This window comes from Curcuma longa, chromosome 2, assembly GCF_044706935.1.
Source record: "Curcuma longa cultivar G26 ecotype Majalengka, Jawa Barat chromosome 2, ITB_CL_G26_1.1, whole genome shotgun sequence".
NCBI lineage: Eukaryota > Viridiplantae > Streptophyta > Magnoliopsida > Zingiberales > Zingiberaceae > Curcuma > Curcuma longa.
Genome location: NC_133862.1, coordinates 5,489,640 through 5,512,338, shown reverse-complemented (window position 1 = coordinate 5,512,338; position 22,699 = coordinate 5,489,640). Strand labels below are relative to the sequence as shown.

The 22,699-nt window shown below is 36.5% G+C and overlaps 1 protein-coding gene across 1 annotated transcript in view; it reads left to right on the top strand.

Moving 5' to 3' along the window:
- LOC141818354 (callose synthase 3-like) overlaps nt 1–22,699 on the top strand; it is a 50,192-nt gene that overhangs the window by 24,399 nt on the left and 3,094 nt on the right. The window contains exons 21-39 of the mRNA XM_074705868.1: nt 41–127; nt 710–847; nt 938–1,035; nt 1,110–1,203; nt 1,340–1,500; nt 1,726–1,846; nt 1,933–2,030; nt 5,884–6,013; nt 6,110–6,261; nt 18,294–18,403; nt 18,508–18,636; nt 18,844–18,912; nt 19,009–19,198; nt 19,467–19,620; nt 20,914–21,033; nt 21,133–21,251; nt 21,328–21,411; nt 22,236–22,348; nt 22,426–22,655. Coding sequence (XP_074561969.1) covers nt 41–127; nt 710–847; nt 938–1,035; nt 1,110–1,203; nt 1,340–1,500; nt 1,726–1,846; nt 1,933–2,030; nt 5,884–6,013; nt 6,110–6,261; nt 18,294–18,403; nt 18,508–18,636; nt 18,844–18,912; nt 19,009–19,198; nt 19,467–19,620; nt 20,914–21,033; nt 21,133–21,251; nt 21,328–21,411; nt 22,236–22,348; nt 22,426–22,655 — 2,397 coding nt within the window. The remainder of the gene's footprint in view (nt 1–40; nt 128–709; nt 848–937; nt 1,036–1,109; nt 1,204–1,339; nt 1,501–1,725; nt 1,847–1,932; nt 2,031–5,883; nt 6,014–6,109; nt 6,262–18,293; nt 18,404–18,507; nt 18,637–18,843; nt 18,913–19,008; nt 19,199–19,466; nt 19,621–20,913; nt 21,034–21,132; nt 21,252–21,327; nt 21,412–22,235; nt 22,349–22,425; nt 22,656–22,699) is intronic.

The window sequence follows — 22,699 nt, the reverse complement described above, 5'->3', positions numbered from 1 at the left end:
TTTAAGTGGTTTGTTCATGCTATTATTGTTTCTTTCTTAGGTTTACTTCATGGATACTCAGATTTGGTATGCAATTTTTTCTACATTGGTTGGTGGTATTTATGGAGCTTGTCGTCGACTAGGAGAGGTCTGGTTTCATACTTTGGCTATTATACTACTGAGTTATTATGCTACTGATCTTGTCAGCGCCTGTTGAAGTTTTTTTCATTTTCACATTAAGGATGGTGTGTATGCATCTTTAATGCATTGAGATATGTAGATGATAGATTATAGATTGTGCTTTCATGTCACTTTTCCTTGGGTTTTAAGACCTGATTTAGGCAATTCATTTGCTAATTGTTTAGGAAGTGCTTTAGGTTGCAGAATAATATAACTAATTACACATGACAAAATGAAAGACCATATAATTTTGTTTTTTGTTTTGTTTGTGGACGAGATTGTTTTGTCATCTTATATGCTGAAAGTTGGCATTCTTTACTAAATAGGTGTTTATAGCATTCCTGGATTTGATTGTAATTCTTTAGTTTAACTTGGCTCCTGGTTGTTGGTCTAATTCTGCGACTTGGCTTTAGCAAATTAGTTGTGTAGAATCCTTATGCTGAATCTTTGTTGCAACTTGCGTTTTATTGAATGAATGACTAGTTTAAATTGGACTTTTAGAGTAATAATAGTTTCTATTCTATGATACTATTGTTCTTTACTATCCCAGATTCGCACATTGGGAATGTTAAGATCAAGGTTTCATTCTCTGCCGATTGCTTTTAATGCCTGTTTAATTCCACCTGAAAATTCTGAAGCAAGCAGAACTAGCGGTTTTCGGGCTGCTTTCTCTAGCAAGTTTGAGCAGGTTTAAATACTTTCCCACTGCCATGTGAAAAATATGTGTTTTTACTCAGTTTATGTGCAAATATAAATATTTATTTATTGGTGATTTTAGTCCTCAAGTAGTGGTACTGAGAAGGAGGCAGCACGATTTGCTCAAATGTGGAATAAAATAATTACTAGTTTCCGGGAAGAAGATCTCATAAGCAACAGGTATCGTCTTAAGTTCTGGTAGCATGTTAAGCTATTGTACGTTCAGGATGTTGATAATCTGTTATTTCATATAGGGAAATGGATTTGCTGCTTGTTCCATATACGTCTGATAGGGATCTGATTGATCTAAAAATAATCCAGTGGCCACCTTTTTTGCTTGCTAACAGGGTAAACTGGCTCTCAACAATTTTTGTTTCTTTATATATATCTTGAGGTGGTGGTAGTGAGAATGGTATTATAATATATACCAACTAAGCTGAGTTAAAATTACAATTCAATAAAGCATTGATAATATGGTTTGCAGATTCCTATTGCACTTGATATGGCAAAAGATAGTGATGGAAAATATCGTGAATTGGAGAAGAGAATTTATGCAGAAACTTATACGATTTGTGCTGTTAAAGAGTGCTACGCATCATTTATGAGCATTATTAAGTATTTAGTTGATGGTAAACATGAAAGCGAGTAAGCTATTTGCACCCCCATGATTTGTTAATTTGTTTCTATTATTATTTTGACAAAAATATCTTGCCTCAGTATGTCTAAATTTTTCATACATTCTTGGTGGATTTGTATTAGGATAGTAACCACATGACTTATTTAATCATTTCTATTATTCTTTTGACAAAAATCTCTTGTTTCAATATGTTTGTCTAACTTTTTCATTCATTTTTAATTGATTTGTATTAGGGTGGTAGATGGTATTTTCTCCAAGGTTAAGGATTGCATTGACCGGGACAGCTTGCATGAGCTCAAGTTGAGCTATCTTCCCATTTTGTGCAACAAATTTATTAAGCTGATTGAGTTACTGGTATTGCTTGTTTCTTTTGTTTTTATTTTTAAATGTTTTTTAAATTTCTGCTATTGCAAGATTTATTTAATGGGTTGTCTTGCCAGATGACTAATAAAGAAGATGACAGAGGGCAGGTGATTATTCTTTTTCAAGATATGCTTGAGGTGGTGACAAGAGATATCATGGAAGAAGAGCCCCTTGGGTAGTTCTTTTTCAATGTGTTTTAGTAGTAAGCCATTAATTGTCTCTGGATGCTAGTTAGTATTTTTTTTCTTTGTGCTTCATTTTGCCTTGGTAGATTCTTGTGTGCTATACAAAGGAAAAATGAGTCCTGCCGAGTATTTGATGAATATAACTAAAGATGTTACAGTTATCAAAATTTTGATCAGTAACGAGTTTGTGGTCTTCTCTTGCCTTGTCAAAGCTTGCTTCACACTAATCTCACATAAACTTGACACTTCTAGAAGCATTTGCACTTTTTTATCTCACTTGACAAAGTGGATTTCAAGTGATCTCGATGATTTTCTAGATCTCTTGTATGGACTGGTTGATCTCACACAAACCTCCTCTTTTGTTTGTGGATCTAGACCCTTCTCGATAGTCTTCAAACTAGATTATGCTAATGTCATCATGAGAGGGAGGGATCTTGTTTCTGGATCACATGGACCTAACAGTGATCAGAATTACGGATTTTGGTTTTTGCTATGGCCCATATGAAAATCTCTGATCTTTCATCTGATAAAACTTGTGGTGCTTTGTAGTCTTGGATGACATCGGCAGCATTGTGAGGAGTGAGTCTTAGGCTGAATCTATGTAAGATTCTTTCACCATTTCATTTAGGATATATTTTTAGTGAGAATCATCACCTTTTCCCAAAGTAGTAACATAATTTTTAAGAGTTATATTATTTAACTTTGACAATATAAATAAATTTTTGCATATCAAATTAATCATTCTGGCTATTTATAGAGGAGATAATTTGTTCCTAACATTGTATATGATAAAATGCATATATGATTTGTTGACTCTCATCTCGGAAATTAAGATGCAATTGAGTACTAGTGAGTGACAGTGTCTCTCTTTTTTATTTTTTTAAGGGAAAGCTAAGACTTAAAGAAGGTGCAGAGGCTCCTTCTATAATCAATTCAATAGATGGATCGAAAAGCCCTGGCCAACAATTCCTATCATTCAATACCTAAAATTTGGATATGCTATCTTGCTCCTTGATTCTCCCACACCATCCATCCATTTCCTTGGCGTAATGGAGAAATCACTTTCTGTGATAGCACACATGACATACCAAGTTAGTTCCATACGAAGAGTTGTGGGTGGTCAAGAGGGGTTTTGATATGAGGATGCCTGACTATTTTTATCTCTGTGCAAGATGAGGAAAATACAGAAATTTCATGAAGTTTATTCATTACAAACCATGTGTCATATACCATGTGAGAAGAGGTGCCAATAAAGATTGCAGAGTCTCTAAAAGCCAATTTTGAAGTTACATGGCAAGGATCCAATACATTAGAAATAAAAAAGGTGCAAAAACATATCTATCCGCTCAACCAGGGAACAAAGATTTGGGATGCTTCCCTCACATTCAAGATCGTTGGGACTTGACAAATTGTGAACCATATTTCATAAACCAACTGGATATTAGAGGACAAAATTCAACAACTAGAGTGGATGAATGTGCAGCCAATGAAGCACTATAATCTTGGGACTGGCACATCTTGAACATAGTCAAAGTCAGAACGGAAGTTGCACACAATCCAATAACTTAAAGGAAACTCAGGTATAGAAAACAAAAAAAAAGTGTTACAGATGCAGTAGAAGTAACCTAATAAGGGACTTTTTCAATGTGGCCACTCAATTGGCTAGAGTGATATTGGTAGGATAATATACTGGAGTAATATTGGAAAACAAAAGTAAATGCAAGCTTATGTTGTTGTTGAAATTTAGGGCTTAATCTCAGGATTGTTTTAACATTTCCTGTTTTAAATTTTTACAAGTTTGCTAAATTTCTAAAAGAAGTTTCAAGTATTAAAAAGTTTGTTATATTTGTTAAAGCAAGGTAGACCTAATAAAGGCAAATTGGTCTTTATTTTTGTTTATAAAAGGGATTTTGGATCCCTCATGTAAATTAATTCTTTTATATATGAAAAACTCCCACTTTGTTTGTTTCTTTTTGTGAAATTTGTGTGAGATTGTTATTGGTGGTATCGGACCATCTTCGTGCTACATCACATATGCTCAAAACCTCCTGATTGAGAATTTGATCAGTTGATTCGGAGGCGGTATGCGTTAGGAAGCTATAAGTACCTCATCAACCAAGAATGCCAAGGATTAAGATGTTGCCTTGTGAATAGTCTACAATTGAAGTAAGCTATTTTCTCCTGAATTCCTATATGAGTAGCAGGTATAGTATCAGCAAGTTTATTGTCAAGAATATCATAGTAAGTGCTATGCTTATATTGAACCATTATTCTTGTTTTTTGTTGAACCCGTTGCTAATGGATCATTTTCCGTCACTAGTGGGATGTCTCTATACAAATTTGTGGAGGGTCATTGCAGAGTTCTTCACTGAATATAGTGATGATGGGGATATAAACTTATGTACCTAACGTTCCTGATGACATGGAGATAAGGATAGAAAGCGGACCATGAAAGGACATCAAGAAGGAGAACCACTGATGATGAAGATCCTGTTAGAGCTTATATTGGGCAAGTGTTGTGGATCACAAATATCTGTTATGAAGGCATCAGTGATGTGTAAAGAGACCGATAATGAGAAGCATGAGTCCACAAAGAGATGAGCATGGGGGTTCTTGGCATAAATTAAATAGTTCTACACACAGAACAGAGATCTGTTGAGAACAGAAAGCCGCTTAGATTTGGAAGATGCATGTGAGCTGGGTTTTGGATGTGCTGTGACAATAAGAGATGTCAAAATGTGAGGGTGAGCAGCATGTGACTACAAACCAATCAGGAAAAGATGAGCTGCAGAGACAGGCTTATTCTGTAAATTGATCTGCAGTAATCCTGGGCTTTGTAGGGTTTGCAGGGTCCTCCAAATCTGCAGCAAGGCATGCTCTGTTGGACTTGTGTCAATGTGTGCACATGGAGAGGGTGGAGCCTCAGGAGGTTGCAAGTTGATTTGGATGTTGAAGATGATCCATTTTTTGAGTTGGATTGATGAAAAGGATCTGATTATATCTAGTAATAGACGAGAGATATAGGATGATGCAGAAGGATAAGGTGGTTGAGAATGGTGTGATGGCAAATGGGAACTTCTTGGTCTTTGTTACCCTATTGAATGATGGGGGGATAAAAGACCAAATTCTAGCTAGCCGCTTCTAGTACCTACATATATATTCATTATATTTCAGATATTTTACAATCTCTTATAGTACAATAGCTAAACTTAGAGCATCTTGGCGCCTCACAATTAGAATAAAATAGTTATTTGACTGTTAATTATTTTGTTGTGGTTTTATATAGAGTGTAGCTATTTACGTTTCTAATCAATTAAGGTGCCTCTTTCCTCTCAGTATGCTATAAAAAAAAATCTAGGTTTCTATTTCCTTTTGATGTTTTCTTGGGCCCATTTCGATGGCGAGTGGATACACACCTAAATAACATCCTCTGTTATATTTCTGAAATAATTCAGCTGTATTGCTAACATTCTCATGAATTTAGAGACTTGTAGCAATCTGTAGAAGATTTGTTTTTAATGATCTAGGGAGGTCAATAGCTGCATAGATTTTCTTAACATGACAATTGAGAATGCGAAATTTCTTGGTGTTTAAGATGTCATGTTAGTACAGCTAGCTGATGGTGAGGTTGTCCTTTGACATACATATTCATAGATATTATGGAGTACATATCATATAGGCTTCCTCTAGGTTGCAAGATCATATATGTGCAACTGTAATTCCTCTTGCTTCCTCTTTACCGTATTTAGTATTGCCAATAAGATAACCTTCTCTACAGTCTTGACTCTACAATGTTAGCTTTCCAATCAATTCTTAATTGAGACTTGGTATCTTTATCCGCAGCTATCTGGACTCCAATCATAGTGGTCAGAGGCATGAGGGGATTACACCATTGGAGCAGCAAGTTCAATTGTTCGCAAAAAGTGGAGCAATAAAATTTCCTTTACCAGAATCAAATGCTTGGACAGAAAAGGTTTGTTCTTTTGGTCATTGTATGATTTAGTTTGCTTCCAGTTTATCTCTGCATGCTTGTCCTCTTACTAATGTTTTTTTGTCATGTTTATTCCAGATGAAAAGGGTACATTTACTGTTTACTGTGAAGGAATCTGCAATGGATGTACCATCTAATTTAGATGCAAGAAGGCGGATGTCCTTCTTCTGCAACTCTTTGTTTATGAATATGCCTAATGCACCCAAAGTTCGGAACATGTTGTCATTCTCGTAAGTTGTTCATTTTATGTTCTCTTTGTTTTTTCTCCACTTCAATTTGGTTAACCATTTGATTGTCACCTCTTTTAATGACCTGATTGTGGATAGTTAAGGGCTAATTATACGGTTGTAGATATAATAATGCAATAATATATAATTTGTAAATGGGATTACCCAAGGAATAAGCGCCACTAATTCTTTTCCCTAAAATTTTGACATGGAATTAGAGCAACCTGCTCATGCTCATCATCATCATTCAACCACCGACAATCCTTTCGACACTAGTTAGTCCCATCTTCCTTTGAACGATGCAATTGTTTAAAATCCTCACATCTCTTATGCTTATATGGGAAAGGAGACCTATGTAATGTCAACTTAGTTGAATTCTTGTCATCTTTTCTCCAAGGGACGATAAGAGAGACAATTTCACATTTTCTTATGAATTGAGGGTTGTTCCGACCAAGCACCGCCGATGGTTAAGCCATCCGTCAACGAACTATCCGACGTGGACAATCTCTGGGTTGGGTGTAGACAATCTCTAGGTTGGGCTAAAGAGCCGGATCTGAGTCGAACCTGAAGCACACTCAAAAGAAGAGGTTAGACTGGCGCCGGGAAGTCCCGACAAGCCACTCCAACGCTCACGTTAGGGTTCCGGTGACAATGATGAAAGCGAGAACGAAAGCAAGTAGTAGTTGTAGGAGAGTTTCAGGGATCGAACCTCGAACATGGTGGCAAGCTAGTCCTTTTATAACCTGCCTGGAGTTTCCCCATGTATGGTAGGATGACGTCCTCCCTCTTGCTTGTAGATGCTTGCCAAGGAAGGAAATTCTTTCTGCTCCTTCTATTTTGGCTATATGTGCAGAAAAAGGGGGCATCGGAGGGGACCAGGCCTGACACCAACGTCTTCCCCTGGGCTCTATCTATATGTAGAAGGGGAGGTATCGGGGGAGACCATGTCTGACAATCTGGTACATTCTCTGCCCGGAATAGCAGAAGGAAGGGTATCTGAGGGAACCGGATCTGCAGTCCTTGCGAATATATTCTTCTATAAACGGTCGCATGTCGCGCTAGCATTCCCGAGGCTTGAGGTGAGGGCCAGTGATGGAGTAGGGCGAGGTGGAGTGGCTGAGAACAAATATTGGGGGTTAGCCGAGATGAGATTGGCTGAGACGAGGTCGGCCGAGACGATTACGGTCGAGACCAGGTTGGCCGAGACGACGGCCGAGATGATTACGGTCTAGACGAGGTTGGCCGAGACGACGACCGAGATGATTACGGTCCAGATGAGGTTGGTCGAGACGACGACCGAGATGATGGTCGAGACTGGGTCGGCGTTTGGCCTAGATGGGCTTGGTGGGATGGGCCAAGGCTGGACCCATATGACATCTCTACTAAACTTAAGGTGCGAGTTGTTTCAAACCAGTGGAGCCAGGTTTATGTTGACTAGTCTGGCCACCTCAGCCTGACTTTGACCAATATCCTTCCCTTGACTTTTCGTCCCGTGGGAACCACATCCTCTATATCACCCGCATCAAGGGTGATACTTTATCAATTTCTTTCGTAGTTATTTGCGGGCATCGTGCAAAAATATTTCTACTAAAATCTTTTTTAGATGGGGTGATTTTCCATATTGTAACCACCACTACTCAACTGTAAACAAAATTAAAAATCTTTCTGTTCTGTTTTGATAATACAACAACAACTAAGTCTTATCCCACTAGGTAGGATTGGCTATATGGATCTTTCTATGTCATTTGGCTCTATCCCCTATTATATCATCATTTATTGATAATGACTAGTAATAAATTGTTTATATTTATCAACATCTAGTTTATTTTTGCATGACACAATAGAAACATCACCAAAAGGGACATGTGTCTTTTGAAATATTCAACTCTCATTAATAGTCTTAGTAGTTAATTCAAAGGTCACCAAAAGATTATCATTTATGACTACATTGTATCTATATTGATATGCAGATTAAGATGATAATCTAAAATAATCAAATATCTATCATTATCAATAATCTATATTTAAAATTTCTTATTATTAAAAAAATGTATATCTACCAAATGAACATCACTATTTGGTCATACTCATCTTCTAGTAATATATTAACATAATATTGATATTTAATTGGCGACTATAAGAGACTCTTGAGGTCCTCTATTGTTTCATGATTGAAATGGTAGATGTTACCTATTTATCTTGCATATCATTTAGGGCTTTGACTTTCCAATCATCACTTTTAGAAGTTAACCAAGGTGCATCTACTATGGTCTCGTGTAATATGGAAAACATTATTCAAGAACAGATAAAGGATAAGTCTTTGAGAGACTAAATGAAATGTTGAATTATCAAACATGAAATTTGTAACAAGTGGATTAAGTTATTGGAATAGATCTATTATGAATAAATCTATAAATACGCATGTAAGTGAGGTGTAATAATACATATATCAAATTTAGATTCCGCCAACAAGTTGATTAAATTATTTGAATAGGTTCTTTTATCGAACTAATTGTTGTGGTGCGATGGGAAGAGGTGGGGAGGGCTCCCTAGGCAATGAGTGTTCAAATCTTACCCAGGGCACATTACACCTGGGGAGTTTGAAAAACTTGTGACACTGGACCATTCGCCAGGATCCATTTGTGCTTCTTGATTTACCCTGGTGGTCGGTGGAAAATTTTCGTGGGGTTAGGCCAGTCACCTCTAGGACTAGTCGGATCCTAAGAGTTGAATACCTAAATTAGCTAAAAAAACTTACCCCATTAAGTGGGGTCGATTATATGAATCTTTCTATGCCATTGGGCTCAATCCCCTACTATATTTTCATCTATATTTTATATTTAAATGAACTTTTTTATCGTTGCTAACCAAGTCTTCTTTGATCTCCTTCCTCTTTCTCGATTAGTGTGTATATTTATAATGATTTCACATTGATTAAGACAATGTCATCTATAAACAACATACATCATAGTAACTTTTTTTTGGATGTATCCATAACTAATGTCAAAAGATAGACTTAGAGTTAATCCGTATATAACTTTATTTTTATAGGAAATACTTTAGTTAATCTACTTAAAGTCTTTATTTTTTCATTACATTCTCATGGAAATGCTTAACTGTTTCAATATACGTTACTCTAATACTTTTCTTTTTTAAAAATTCTCTAAGAATTTCATTCGGGACTGTTATAAGCTTTTTTTAGATTAATTAATACTATGTGTAAGTCTTGTTTCTTTTTGGATACTTTTCAATCAACTGTGTGAGATGATGTATAGTTCTATTGTTAATCTTTTAGGCATAAATTCAAATTGATTTTTGACCACCTTGATTTCCTTTAATTTTTTTTTCTATCACCCTTTCTTAAAGTTTCATGGCATGACTCATTAGTTTAATGTCCTTATAGTGTGCACAATTTTGTATATCTCCTTTGTTTTTATATGGGAACTAAAGTACTATCCCTTCACTGATCACATATTTTTTTCATTTTCAATATTAAATCGAATAACTTTATAAGTCATTCAATACCTTGCATCTCTAGGCATTTCCATATCTCTATTGTAATATCATCTGGTCCAACTGCTATTTCATTTTTCAACCCATTTAACATCTATTCTACTTCTAAAATTTGAATTTTTATACTCCTTTAAGCTACTTAAATTTCCTAAGTTAAGAAGAGATGATAATATATCTTCCATCTCTCTTTTATTTCCTCATCCTTCACTAGTACCTTATTAGATTTATCTTTGATGCATCTTATTTGGGAATGATCCTTTGTTTTCTTCTCTCTCACGGTAATTGTTATATAGATGTCCCCTTCTTTTGTATTATGTTGTCAATACATATGTTCAAAAGCTTCATTCTTAGCTTCACTCACTCTTTTTTTGTCTTTTTCTTGGCTACTACATACTTTTTAAAGTTCTCTTTCATTTTAGAAGTGTACAATAATTTATAGGTTGTTTTTTTTTTTTTCAATTTCTCTGATACTTCCTCATTCCACCACCGAGATTCTTTATTTGATAGTACCCATTCTCTTGACTCATCAAGTATGCTATTGGCAATTGATTTCAAATTTGATGTCATCTTATCCTATATTGTACTCGAGTCATCATGTTTTTTTTCTAATACTTATGCTCCTACCTTCTTCTTGAATATACTTTATTTTTAATCCTTTAACTTTCACTACTTGATTCTAGGAGTCATGCACATTTTCCTTCTACTGATACTATGTTTGAAATATGTATCTAACACTACTAATCTACGTTGGGTGATTAAGTTTTCTGATAGAAACCCGTGTCTTATCTCGCAGAAAATCAAAGAAAAAAAGAACGGGGATAGGTTGTTCACTTCGAGGGATCAGCCTCCAATAATCACATAGAATTGATTAACTAAAAGAAATTACTTCATTGCTTGTTCTCAAAAAATTACATAATGACTCTATATATAACCCTACGACAATACCAATTCAATATAAAAATTATTAATAAATCTAATTACCTATTCAAAGGATAATTATTAATCATTCTAATTACCTTATTTAAATTAATAACAAATCTAATAATATATTCCAAAAGATAAGGTAGTGTTTGGTTTAGTCTTTTTTCGTTTTCATTTTCTTATTTTTTATAAATTGCTGTTTGCTTTGTGTTTTCCAATCTCATTCTCTGGAAAATGAAAAGTCATATTTTAAGAAAATAGAAAATGATATTATTTTCTGTAGAGAATGGAAACTACGGCTAGCAAATAGAAAATGCGAAAACGCGGCTACAATAATGCCACACGCCCTAACCCTAATCGCACAACTCTAAATTTCTCCCCGACGTCATAACCTCATCGCACAACTCCTTTTCTCCCTCGACGTCACAACCTCATCACACAACTCCTTTTCTCCTCCGACGTCGCAACTTCATCGCACAACTCCTTTTCTCCCCAACGCCGCAATCTCCCCTACACGCGATTCTTTTCGGTTTTCCCTTCCTCGCGCAAGCAAGCTGACGCCACAGCCCTCCTCGTGGGTCTTTTCCTCCACGCGTGACGCCACAACCCTCTCCTCCATCTTGAGGTCTGCCAACGCCACTCATCCCTCGCGATTTAGTTGGCGTCAAGGTTCTATCACATTCTCCATTATTGGTTCCCAGACAACCCTGATTTTGCTTGATCCGGAGTAGAGGGACCTAGGTGTGGCAACTCTCGAGTAAGGTTGTGCATAGATTCTGTTTTTCCAATGGATTTTATCGTGAGGTGTTCATGATTAGATGATTGCTAGGTTGGGACTTTTGGATCTTGATACCTTGGCCTAGGGTTTTCATATATTAACAAACTAAACGTATTTTTCAATTTTCTTTTCTAGGAAATAGAAAACAGTATATCATACCAAACGTATTTTCTATTTTCTAAAAACTAGATAAGAAAATAGAAAAACAGAAACAGAAAATGAAAAACGGAAAATAGAAAATAGAAAAAAAATTTCAAACCAAACGCCCCCTAATATTTTGAAGGACTTTTATGAATATGTCTATCTAGGGATCATGAAATCTCATTTTGACGAAGTCAAATGACCTTTTATTATTATTTCTTAAATTTGAAAATTTTCTTTGGATCTTCATTGCAAATTTATAAACATGCCAATACTTTCTTTTTATTCGCTTAGTCTTATGTTGGGTCTTGACTCCATGGTTTGTCGGTTGTTGTTGGAGATGACAATGTATTATTTTGTTGTTCTCTTGTACGACGGAAGTATAGATTGTTGTAGATGCAATAATTTCTATTATGGGTGTCACAATGATGGATGAATTCTCCTTATGACTATCAAAGTTTAACTCCTTGTGTAAATTGTCTTTATAACTATCTTGTTGTTGTTGAGATTGTTGATTTGCTTCTTCTTGGATTGGCTGCTTGAGTTGGAGCCATCACCTAAACGATCTTTCAGTTCTTTTACTATTGTAACCAAGGATGCTATAGTTTTTTCTAATTTCTCCACTCTTGTCTCATACTTAGCTTCAAATTCTATAGCCCATTTTGGAGTGGAGTTAAGACCATGCATTTGCTTGTTAATGAATGCAGACTTGAGTTGTGGAAGAATCTGATGCTCGGGGCTATGCGATGAATGATGGAGAAAAACTTGGCTCTGTTACTAAGTTGATAGGAACTCACCGTGTCCTATCTTGCGGAAAATCGGAGAGAAAAAAAAGAACGGGGATAGGATGATCACTTCAAGAGGATCAACCTCCAATAATCACATGGAATTGATTAACTAAAAGAAATTACTTCATTGCTTGTTTCCAAAAGATTACATAATGACTCTATATATAATCCTATGACAATACCAATTCAATATAAAAATTATTAATAAATCTAATAACCTATTCAAAGGATAATTATTAATAATTCTAATTATCTTATCTAAATTAATAACAAATCTAATAACATATTCCAAAAGATAATATTTTGAAGGACTTATTTTAATAAGGCTATCTAGGGATCGTATCATTTTCTTTAGGGATGACCTTGAAATATTTACAAAATTTCTATCCCTTTTTCTAACCCTAAGAAAATCAATTAGGCACACCCATTGAATCAAGTCAATTTGTGATCATCAAGTCCATCCCCCCTTACTCCTTCAAAAGGTTATGGTGTGCCAATGATGCACCACATAGTTGATGTAGTATTGGAGGGGAAGATGAGAGACAAAGGAGGAAGAGAGGCAGACAAAAGAGAGGGTATGGGGTAGGGGAAGAGGTTAAAGGAGAGCGGGAAGAATGCATCTTCAAATGTGATGCAACGGAAGATGAAAGATTGATTGTGAGGGAATTTTATTAGGTTTAATTATTTTTCCCTTAAACTTGATGTTGCTAGCATTAAGTTCACGGAGTTAGCATTTAATACTCTTATTGTCCTGCATGTTTCTAATTTTCACAAAATGATTATGCCATGTGTATTTAAAATGATAATAAATTATATATATAGGTAGAGAGTGTTACCTATGGGAAAAACACTGTTAACCTCCCCCCCCCCCCCCCCCCCCCCCCCCCCCCCCCCCCCCCCCCCCCGTTTTGATCATTCGACATCTTATATACACGTTTCTTTTCTCATTCTTCTTTGATCTTAAATAGTTCATCGAAGTTGAGTTGGAAATGGAGATGAAATCAATCATATTATTGTCTGAAATTTACTGATGCTGCTACTTTTTTGTTTCCTTCTCTTGATATTGGATCCCCTGAGCTTGATAGAGAATTTCCCTTGGCTGATTTTGGATCAGAAAAGTTGCCTAAAATCTGTGCTAGTAATTGCAGTGAAAATTCTAGGGTTTCGCATTTGTGTTTACTAGCATCTTATTGGTTATAAATATTTGTTATTTTTTATAGACTTTTCCTAGAATAGGCCCTAAACTCTTAACTATAAATAGGGCCTTATATCTTGTCATTGGAATAAGATTGATTAAGTTATCTTGATAACATGGTATCAGAGCAAACAAGTTAGGTTGGATTTTCGGCGCCGATTTTCTCGCGCCCCTCTCTCTCTCTCTCTCTCGCGATCGCGATTTCCCGATCGCGGTTACTGCCGTCCACGCCTGATGCTCTCACCCTTTTCCTTATCTGCTCCGCCTCCTCCTATTTTTTTTCCTCACGCGAAGCCGCGTCGCGCCTCGGCCGCGATCCCCTCCTCTGCCCTGTCGTCGCACTGTCGCGCCTCCTTTCTCCGCCGTCGTCGCCGCGTGGAGACACTGCGCAAACACCGCCGACAGCCTCCGCCGTCTGCCATCCATGAGCAAAGAAGGCAGCAGATCTCTCTAAAAGAAGGAAGCTTGTCTTCCTCCTCTCGGCTGGATCTTGTGCAAAGAAGGAAGGAGATCTCCGATTGTGCTCTGATTGTGCTCTCTGATTCGGCGGTGAAGAAGGGAAGGATCATTGCTAGGGTTTTGGAGTTCATCCTCTTTAAAAGATGAGGAGGGTCGGTGGTTCTGGTTGATGAGAAGCTTGCCTTCTTTCTCTGTTCCAGCCGCCCCAGCTTTTTTTCTTCGTCTCTGTTTTCTCTACTGCCCGATTCTGCCTTTCCCTTGTTGCTGCCGGTTGCCTTGTGGTTGCTGCCGCTCCTTGTTGCTGCCGGTTGCCTTATGCTTGCTGCTGGCCATTGTTGCAGCCGGTTGTTTTTGCTTGCTGCCGGTTCTGCAACTTGCTGCCAATCTTGTGTGTTCCTTGCTCCTGAAGTCTTGCACCTTGCTGCCGGAAGCACATAGCTTCGGAAGTCCAGAAACCTATACAGAACCTAGATACAGACATTTTATTGAAATTTGGAACATTGTCGTTCTTCGTCTCACAACAACACCAAGTTCGGTGTTTTGGAGTTGCATATCTTTGGACTTCAGTCTATCGTGATGGATATGGTGCTTGTCTCTGCAGAAGAATTTGCCAAGTTCTCTCAATATCAGGAATCACTTAAGTCTTCATCTTCCTCTATCACTGCTATTGCTGATTCAGGTAACCACAATACATGCCTTCTTTCCTCATCCTCTAAGTGGGTCATTGATTCTGGTGCCACGGATCATATGACAGGTAATTCTAATCTCTTTTCTATTTCACACACAAATCCAACACTCCTATTGTTACCTTAGCTGATGGGTCTTCATCTTGCGTTCATGGGTTTAGCACTGTCAATCCCACTCCTTTGCTTTCCTTATCCTCTGTCTTACATTTACCTAATTTATCCTTTAATTTGCTCTCTGTTAGTCAATTAACTCGCAATCTTAATTGTTGCATCACATTCTTTCCCGATCATTGTTTATTTCAGGATCTTTTGACGAAGAAGATTATTGGTAAAGGACATGAAAATAAAGGTCTCTACATTCTCGATTCATCTGTCCCAAAATCTCTCGTTTGTTCAGGTGTGAATTCTCCTTTTGACGCTCATTGTAGGTTAGGACATCCATCTCTTCCATTGCTCAAGAAACTCTGTCCACAATATAGTAGTGTGTCTTCATTAAATTGTGAGTCATGTCAGTTTGCAAAACATCACCGTCTTAGTTCAAGTCCAAGGATAAATAAACGTGCCATTAGTCCTTTTGAGTTAGTTCATTCTGATATTTGGGGTCCTTGTCCTATTCTGTCTAAACCTGGTTTTAGGTATTTTGTCACTTTTGTGGATGATTTTTCTCGTGTAACTTGGTTATATTTAATGAAAAATCGTTCTGAGTTATTTTCTCTATTTTGTGCTTTTTGTGCGGAAATTAAAACTCAGTTCAATATGTCCATCCGTACTCTACGAAGTGACAATGCCAAAGAATATACGTCCAGTCTATTTCAATCTTATATGAGTCAGAATGGTATACTTCATGAAACCTCTTGTGTTGATACTCCATCCCAAAATGGTGTGGCTGAACGTAAAAATAGACATCTTCTTGAAACAACACGAGCTCTTTTATTTCAAATGAATGTTCCCAAGTCTTTTTGGGCAGACGCGGTTTCTACTGCATGTTTTCTCATTAACCGTATGCCATCCTCTGTTCTTCATGGTGAGATTCCTTATAAAATTTTATTTCCTAACAAGTCATTGTTTCCTGTTAATCCTAGAATATTTGGTAGCACTTGTTTTGTTCGGGATGTCCGTTCACAAGTCACTAAATTAGATCCCAAATCTTTGAAATGTATTTTCCTTGGTTATCCTCGTCTTCAAAAGGGTTATAGGTGTTATTGTCCTAGTATTAATAAATATCTTGTTTCAATCGATGTTACTTTCATGGAAGACACCTTATTTCTCATCCTCATATATCCCGACTTCTCAAAAGGAAGATGATGATTTATTGATATATTCTGTTACATCCTCGACACCTGTCTCAGAACCGGCTCTTGTCAAGCCTCCTATTATTGAAATATACTCCAGACGTCGACCTCCTAATTCATGTCCTCCACCTACTACTTCATCATCAGATCCAATTTTAAATGATGATCTTCCTATTGCATTACGAAAAGGTAAACGCCAGTGTACTTATCCTCTCTCTTCATTTGTTTCTAATAATGCCTTGTCGTCCTCTTCCTGTTCTTTTATTGCTTCACTTGATTCTATTTCTATTCCTAAAACTGTCCGTGAGGTCTTATCTCATCATGGTTGGAGAGATGCAATGATAGAGGAAATGAAAGCCTTGGATGATAATGATACTTGGGACTTGGTTGATCTACCTCCAGGAAAATAAGTTATTGGATGCAAATGGATATTTAATGTTAAAGTCAGTCCAAATGGGTCAGTTGCCAGACTAAAAGTTCGTCTTGTTGCTAAAGGTTATGCTCAAACATATGGTGTGGATTATTCTGATATTTTTTCTCCTGTTGCAAAGTTGATATCTGTTCGGTTATTTATTTCGCTTGTTGCTACTCATCATTGGCCTTTACATCAACTTGATATCAAGAATGTTTTTCTTCATGGTGATCTTCAAGAGGAGGTGTATATGGAGCAATCTCCTGGTTTCGTTGCTCAGGGGGAGATGGGGCGAGTTTGTCGTCTTCGAAAGACTTTGTATGGTTTGAAACAAAGTCCTCGTGCTTGGTTTGAAAAATTTAATCAGGTTGTTGAAAAGTTTGGTATGAAGAAAAACAAGTTTGATCATTCTGTGTTCTATAAGCAGTCAGGAGCTGGTATTATTCTGTTAGTTGTGTATGTGGATGATATTGTGATTACTGGTAGTAATACTACGGGAATTTCATCTCTCAAATCTTTTATTCTCACTCAGTTTCATACAAAAGATTTAGGGGTGCTAAAGTATTTCTTAGGTGTTGAAGTAATGAGGAGTAAAATTGGTATATTTCTATCTCAGAGGAAATATGTTCTCGACTTATTAACTGAGACGGGAAAGTTAGGGGCAAAATCTTGTAGCACTCCAATAACTCAGAACGTGGATCTTACAGCAGATGGAGAATTATTTGAACATCCAGAGAGATATCGAAGGTTGGTTGGAAAGTTAAATTATCTTACCTTGACTCGTCCAGATATTGCATATTCGGTTAGTGTTGTTAGTCAATATATGTTATCTCCAACGGTTCATCATTGGGCAGCATTAGAGCAAATTTTATGTTACTTGAAGGGCGCACCCGGACGAGGTATTGTATATAAAAATCATGGGCACACTCGTATTGAATGTTTTTCAGATGCAGATTGGGTAGGTTCTAAAATGGATAGGAGGTCTACTTCTGGTTATTTGTTGGAGGAAATTTAGTATCATGGAAGAGTAAAAAGCAAAAGGTTGTGTCACGATCTAGTGCAAAATCAGAATACAGGGCTATGGCACAGTCTGTATGTGAAATAATGTGGATATATCAACTGTTGACTGAAGTGGGATTCAAAGTTTCAATACCAGCAAAATTATGGTATGATAATTAAGCTGTTATTCACATTGCATCGAATCCCGTGTTCCATGAGCGGACTAAGCACATTGAAATTGATTGTCATTTTGTTCGTGAGAAAATTCAACAAGGCTTGATCACTACAGGATATGTAAAAACTGGAGAACAATTGGGGGACATCTTCACAAAAGCTTTAAATGGGATCCGAGTTGATTATCTTTGTAACAAGTTGGGCATGATTAATATCTATTCTGCAAAAAAGGTGGATCCGCCACCTTAGCGGCCCCACACAGTCGACCCCACGACCATCTGTAAGGAGGTAAATCGAGAAAGTGCAGTTGGTTACGACGCAGGAGGGTATTGCCTGGCTTCGCCAGGATTCGAACCCTTGCCCTCTTCTGCAAGTCTGCTGCGTCGTAACCAACTCACCTATGCCCCGGGGGCGGCATGATTAATATCTATGCTCCAATTTGAGGGGGAATATTGGTTATAAATATTTGTTATTTTTTATAGACTTTTCCTAGAATAGGTCCTAAACTCTTAACTATAAATAGGACCTTATATCTTGTCATTAGAATAAGATTGATTAAGTTATCTTGATAACACATATTTTCCCTAACATGTTTTTATTGATACATTGTTACTTGGTATTGTTAACGTTAATAATTATGTTGATGTTTGAGTAATGTTTGAGCATTGTTGCCTTAGTGTCTTGACCCCTTATTACACGGAGGACGTTCTTTTCTCCTTAAAAGGAATTGAAGAACCGAACGAGGATGGTGTTTCCATACTTTTCTACCTGCAGAAAATTTACCCAGGTTTTTCAATGTTTTGGCTTGGTTATATATTGCAGATTTTGGAGTGTGTTCATCCATGGTTGTGTTTTACTAGTTGAAATGCTGCTTGCATCTTTGTTTTGCAGACGAATGGACCAATTTCCTCGAGCGAAACAATTGCAAGACAGAAGATGAACTGCGTGAGAGGTATGATAATTTGGAAGAGGAGCTACGGCTTTGGGCGTCTTACCGGGGCCAGACTTTGACAAGGACTGGTAGTGTCCTTGTTCTTTTTCACTATTATGATATTTTTTGTTCCCACTAATATGAAATGATGCCATTATTTTCCTGTGAAGCTATTGGAGTTAATGAATTATCAATTTCTTGTTCATTTTCACTATTATGAGATGGTGGCTATTCCTACCTAGCTTAGTTATATTTTCTGATATTTCACTTAATTTAACTGTGTCATTGAATTTTAGTGAGAGGGATGATGTATTACCGGAAAGCTCTAGAACTTCAAGCCTTTCTTGACATGGCTAAAGATGAAGGTACTCCAGTGATTAGTTCTCTATTTGCATCTATTGCTTCCAATTATTATGGATGATGATGGTGTATTAGAAAATACAATATTATGTTTTTCTCAGACCTTATGAAGGGTTACAAGGCCATTGAATCAACATCTGAGGAAAATTCAAAAGTCGGAAGATCCTTGTGGACACAATGCCAAGCTGTAGCAGATATGAAGTTTACTTATGTGGTGTCTTGCCAGCAATATGGAATTCACAAACGGTCAAGTGACAGTCGGGCTCAGGATATTCTAAGACTTATGACCACGTATGTTTAATCTTATAGTTTGGTGTATTGGTAGTAGTTCCATGTAGGATGGTATTGTTCATGTATGATCATGCTGTCCTGTTTCATCTTGTCTTTTTCTTTTTTTGACACTGCTTGTTTGATCACTCAAATTACTTGCCTAAATGATGGATGATAAAATATGCATATGGTTTGCTCCATTTTCTTAATCTGGATGCATTTCCATTAGTATACTAATTTAGACAACTACAGAAGTTTAATATTTTACTATAAATTGCTTGGATGACAGCTATCCCTCTCTTCGTGTTGCTTATATTGATGAGGTTGAAGAAACTAGCAGTGATGGATCTAAAAAGAAAGGAAATGTGTACTATTCTTCATTGGTTAAGGCTGCTTTAGTGACAGCTGGTGACTCTACAGAACCAGTGCAGAATCTTGATCAGGTAATCACTAGCTTGATAAAAAAAAGGACAGCGTTAAATTTTACAATATTAATCTTAATTACCAGGTGCACAATTGGATTTATTGTCCACTTAACAAATTTTTAAATGTCAAGTTTTACAATAATTTTGTCATAATGTGAAATGTAAATGGATTTATTGTTCTTCGAACTCATTTTCAGATTTTGAATATGTCAGTTGATAATTTGTTAATATATTATTGTGATATAGAAGATGCTTATACTTAACTAAGGTAAGCTTAGGGCCAATCAATAATTTTGAGATGCATGATAGCAGCATGCACTTTATCGTTCCAAAAAACTCCAGTCTCTGATAATCATATCATAAGTTCGCATGCTAATTGTTTATCACATGAATAATATATTTATTAAGATGGGCTCATGGTTGCAATCCTTCTCTTTACTAATTGAATGGCACTGCATCTTTTCCCCCTCGATTCTTGAATGCATTATCCTAATAATTGAAGGCCATGGTGGATCTTGATTGCATTTTCTTGTTTTTTGCATGCTAAGATTTGTATAGTGGTACTATATTTTCTTTTGGAAGTAATTCTGTGGTTGAAGAACCACATCTATGCTATAATTTTTTTTCTTTTCTTCATCTTAAGTTCATGTGAGGAAATTCACTAACGATAGCTATGATGTGCAAGTTTCATATCTCGAACTAATATTACCATGTTGATACATTGGTTAAGAAATATTACATATCCATGATTCCACAAGTTAAAATTTGTTGTGCCATTCCACACAATCTGTCAGCCAACTGATCACAAAATGTGTCAAAACACGATATACTTTCATAGAAAACACTACGTCCAAATATGTGGTAAGGAGGCTACTTCTTCCAGTAGCTACATTGAGACATGAGGTGAAATGCAATATCTCAATAGACATTGGTTAGATAAGTTTCCTTCAGCTATTCCACCTTTGTCTTCTTCCTTCAGCTTTATTGAGTTGCGAGTTATTAGATACACTAACTCAGATAGATGGATTTCGTTCAGCTCATATACTTCATTGGCTTCCTCCAACTTTTATGAGATACGAGTCAACTCATATAAATCGAAGTCCTTGCATATGTAACTCAATTTTTTATCATATACTGTGCTGTCTCCTGTCTCCTGTCTCCCAACAGCAGCAATTTCAAGCAGAAAATTAGCAAGTGAGTCTTGTAGATCTTTATATTGTAGAAACACAAGCATCCTAGAACTCTTGATGAGATTGCTACTAATAATTCAGTTACTCTCTTTTTTGGCTTAATATAAATTTTATTGGACAGGTAATATATCGCATCAAACTTCCTGGTCCTGCCATCTTGGGTGAAGGAAAGCCCGAAAATCAAAATCATGCCATCATTTTTACACGTGGTGAAGGTTTGCAGACGATTGATATGAACCAGGTAGTAGACTTCCTCCTTGCTTGTACTTTCTTATGGATGGTAATTTTTGCATTTTCATTATTTGGGCTAGGGCACCCATTCTTATGTTATTTGTTACAGGAACATTACCTAGAGGAGGCTTTGAAAATGAGAAATTTACTGCAAGAGTTTTTAAAAAAACATGACGGGGTAAGGTATCCATCGATACTTGGAGTTAGGGAGCATATATTTACTGGAAGGTGCATCCTACTTACACTTTCTACCTCATAAGCTTTTCTCAAAGAAGGAATGGTAGTAACTGAGTAAATTTGGCAGTGTTTCTTCTCTTGCTTGGTTTATGTCAAACCAGGAGACTAGTTTCGTGACTATAGGACAGCGTGTACTTGCCAATCCTTTGAGGTGGGTTTTTATGATTACTTGCTTTGTTCTCAAGCAAAAGTGTTACTAACTATGGTCACTGTGTTGGTTTGTTTTTTCATCATCATTTCATTGTAGCGAGGTTTCACCATTACTCCATTGTAGTTGGTGAAATGTGAATACTCCTGTCTATCCAATTATTCTGCATGATGCATTGTGTATCAAAATCTCTACCTCTGGTAATGGTTGATTCCTGAATATTTCTGGGATGTAAATAAAACACATTATATTGTCATGTGTTCTTTTTTGTGTTTATTGTAGATATTGGTTGACTAATTTTACCAATTACAAAAATGATACTTGTTCTCTTTTGTTGATGAATATATTTCCAACCTTGAGCTGATGATGTTATGGTTGAAAAATTCTATCCAAAGTTGTTTACCTTATTGTGTAAGCTGCAGTAAGTTCCATATGGTGCTAAGTTGATCTCTTTACATCATAGTTTTTACTCTTCAAAATCTAATGGTTGAGATAATTTTGGAATCAGTGTTATATTAGTTTGTAAATTATTCCCTACCTCATTGTTCCAATTTTATTTACTATTCTTATTATCTTCCATATTGCTATTTATCCTACCTCTATAAAATTAGGTCATATAATCAAAGCTGACGATTTTTTCTAATTCTATCAGGAACGATAAGAATTATTGTATGGAGGAACTTTTGTGAATCTCCTGTAAAAATTCTATAACAAGCTAAAAAAACTCTCAACTGTTTTCATACAAGCAAGTCTATTATCTTTTCTTCTTCTTTCATCATATATCTCAGTTTTATAAGTTCTTGTATATATGAATTTGATGATGCTAGGGTACGGTTTCATTATGGTCATCCAGATGTCTTTGATAGACTTTTCCACCTAACAAGGGGTGGTGTATGCAAGGCATCCAAGATTATTAATTTAAGTGAAGATATCTTTGCAGGTCTGAAATTTGCTTTTGATTTTATGATCTTTATAAATAGGAGATTCATCACAATGAATTTGGCATTTTGTTGGCAGGGTTTAACTCCACACTTCGTGAAGGTAACGTTACGCATCACGAATACATGCAAGTTGGTAAAGGTAGAGATGTGGGTCTTAACCATATCTCACTCTTTGAGGCAAAGATTGCAAATGGGAATGGCGAACAGACATTGAGCCGAGACATATATAGGCTTGGACACCGCTTTGATTTCTTTAGAATGTTGTCATGTTATTTTACAACTGTTGGCTTTTATTTCAGTACAATGGTATGCCTCCAATGTTTCTCATTGCCTTTGTCCTTATCTATTGC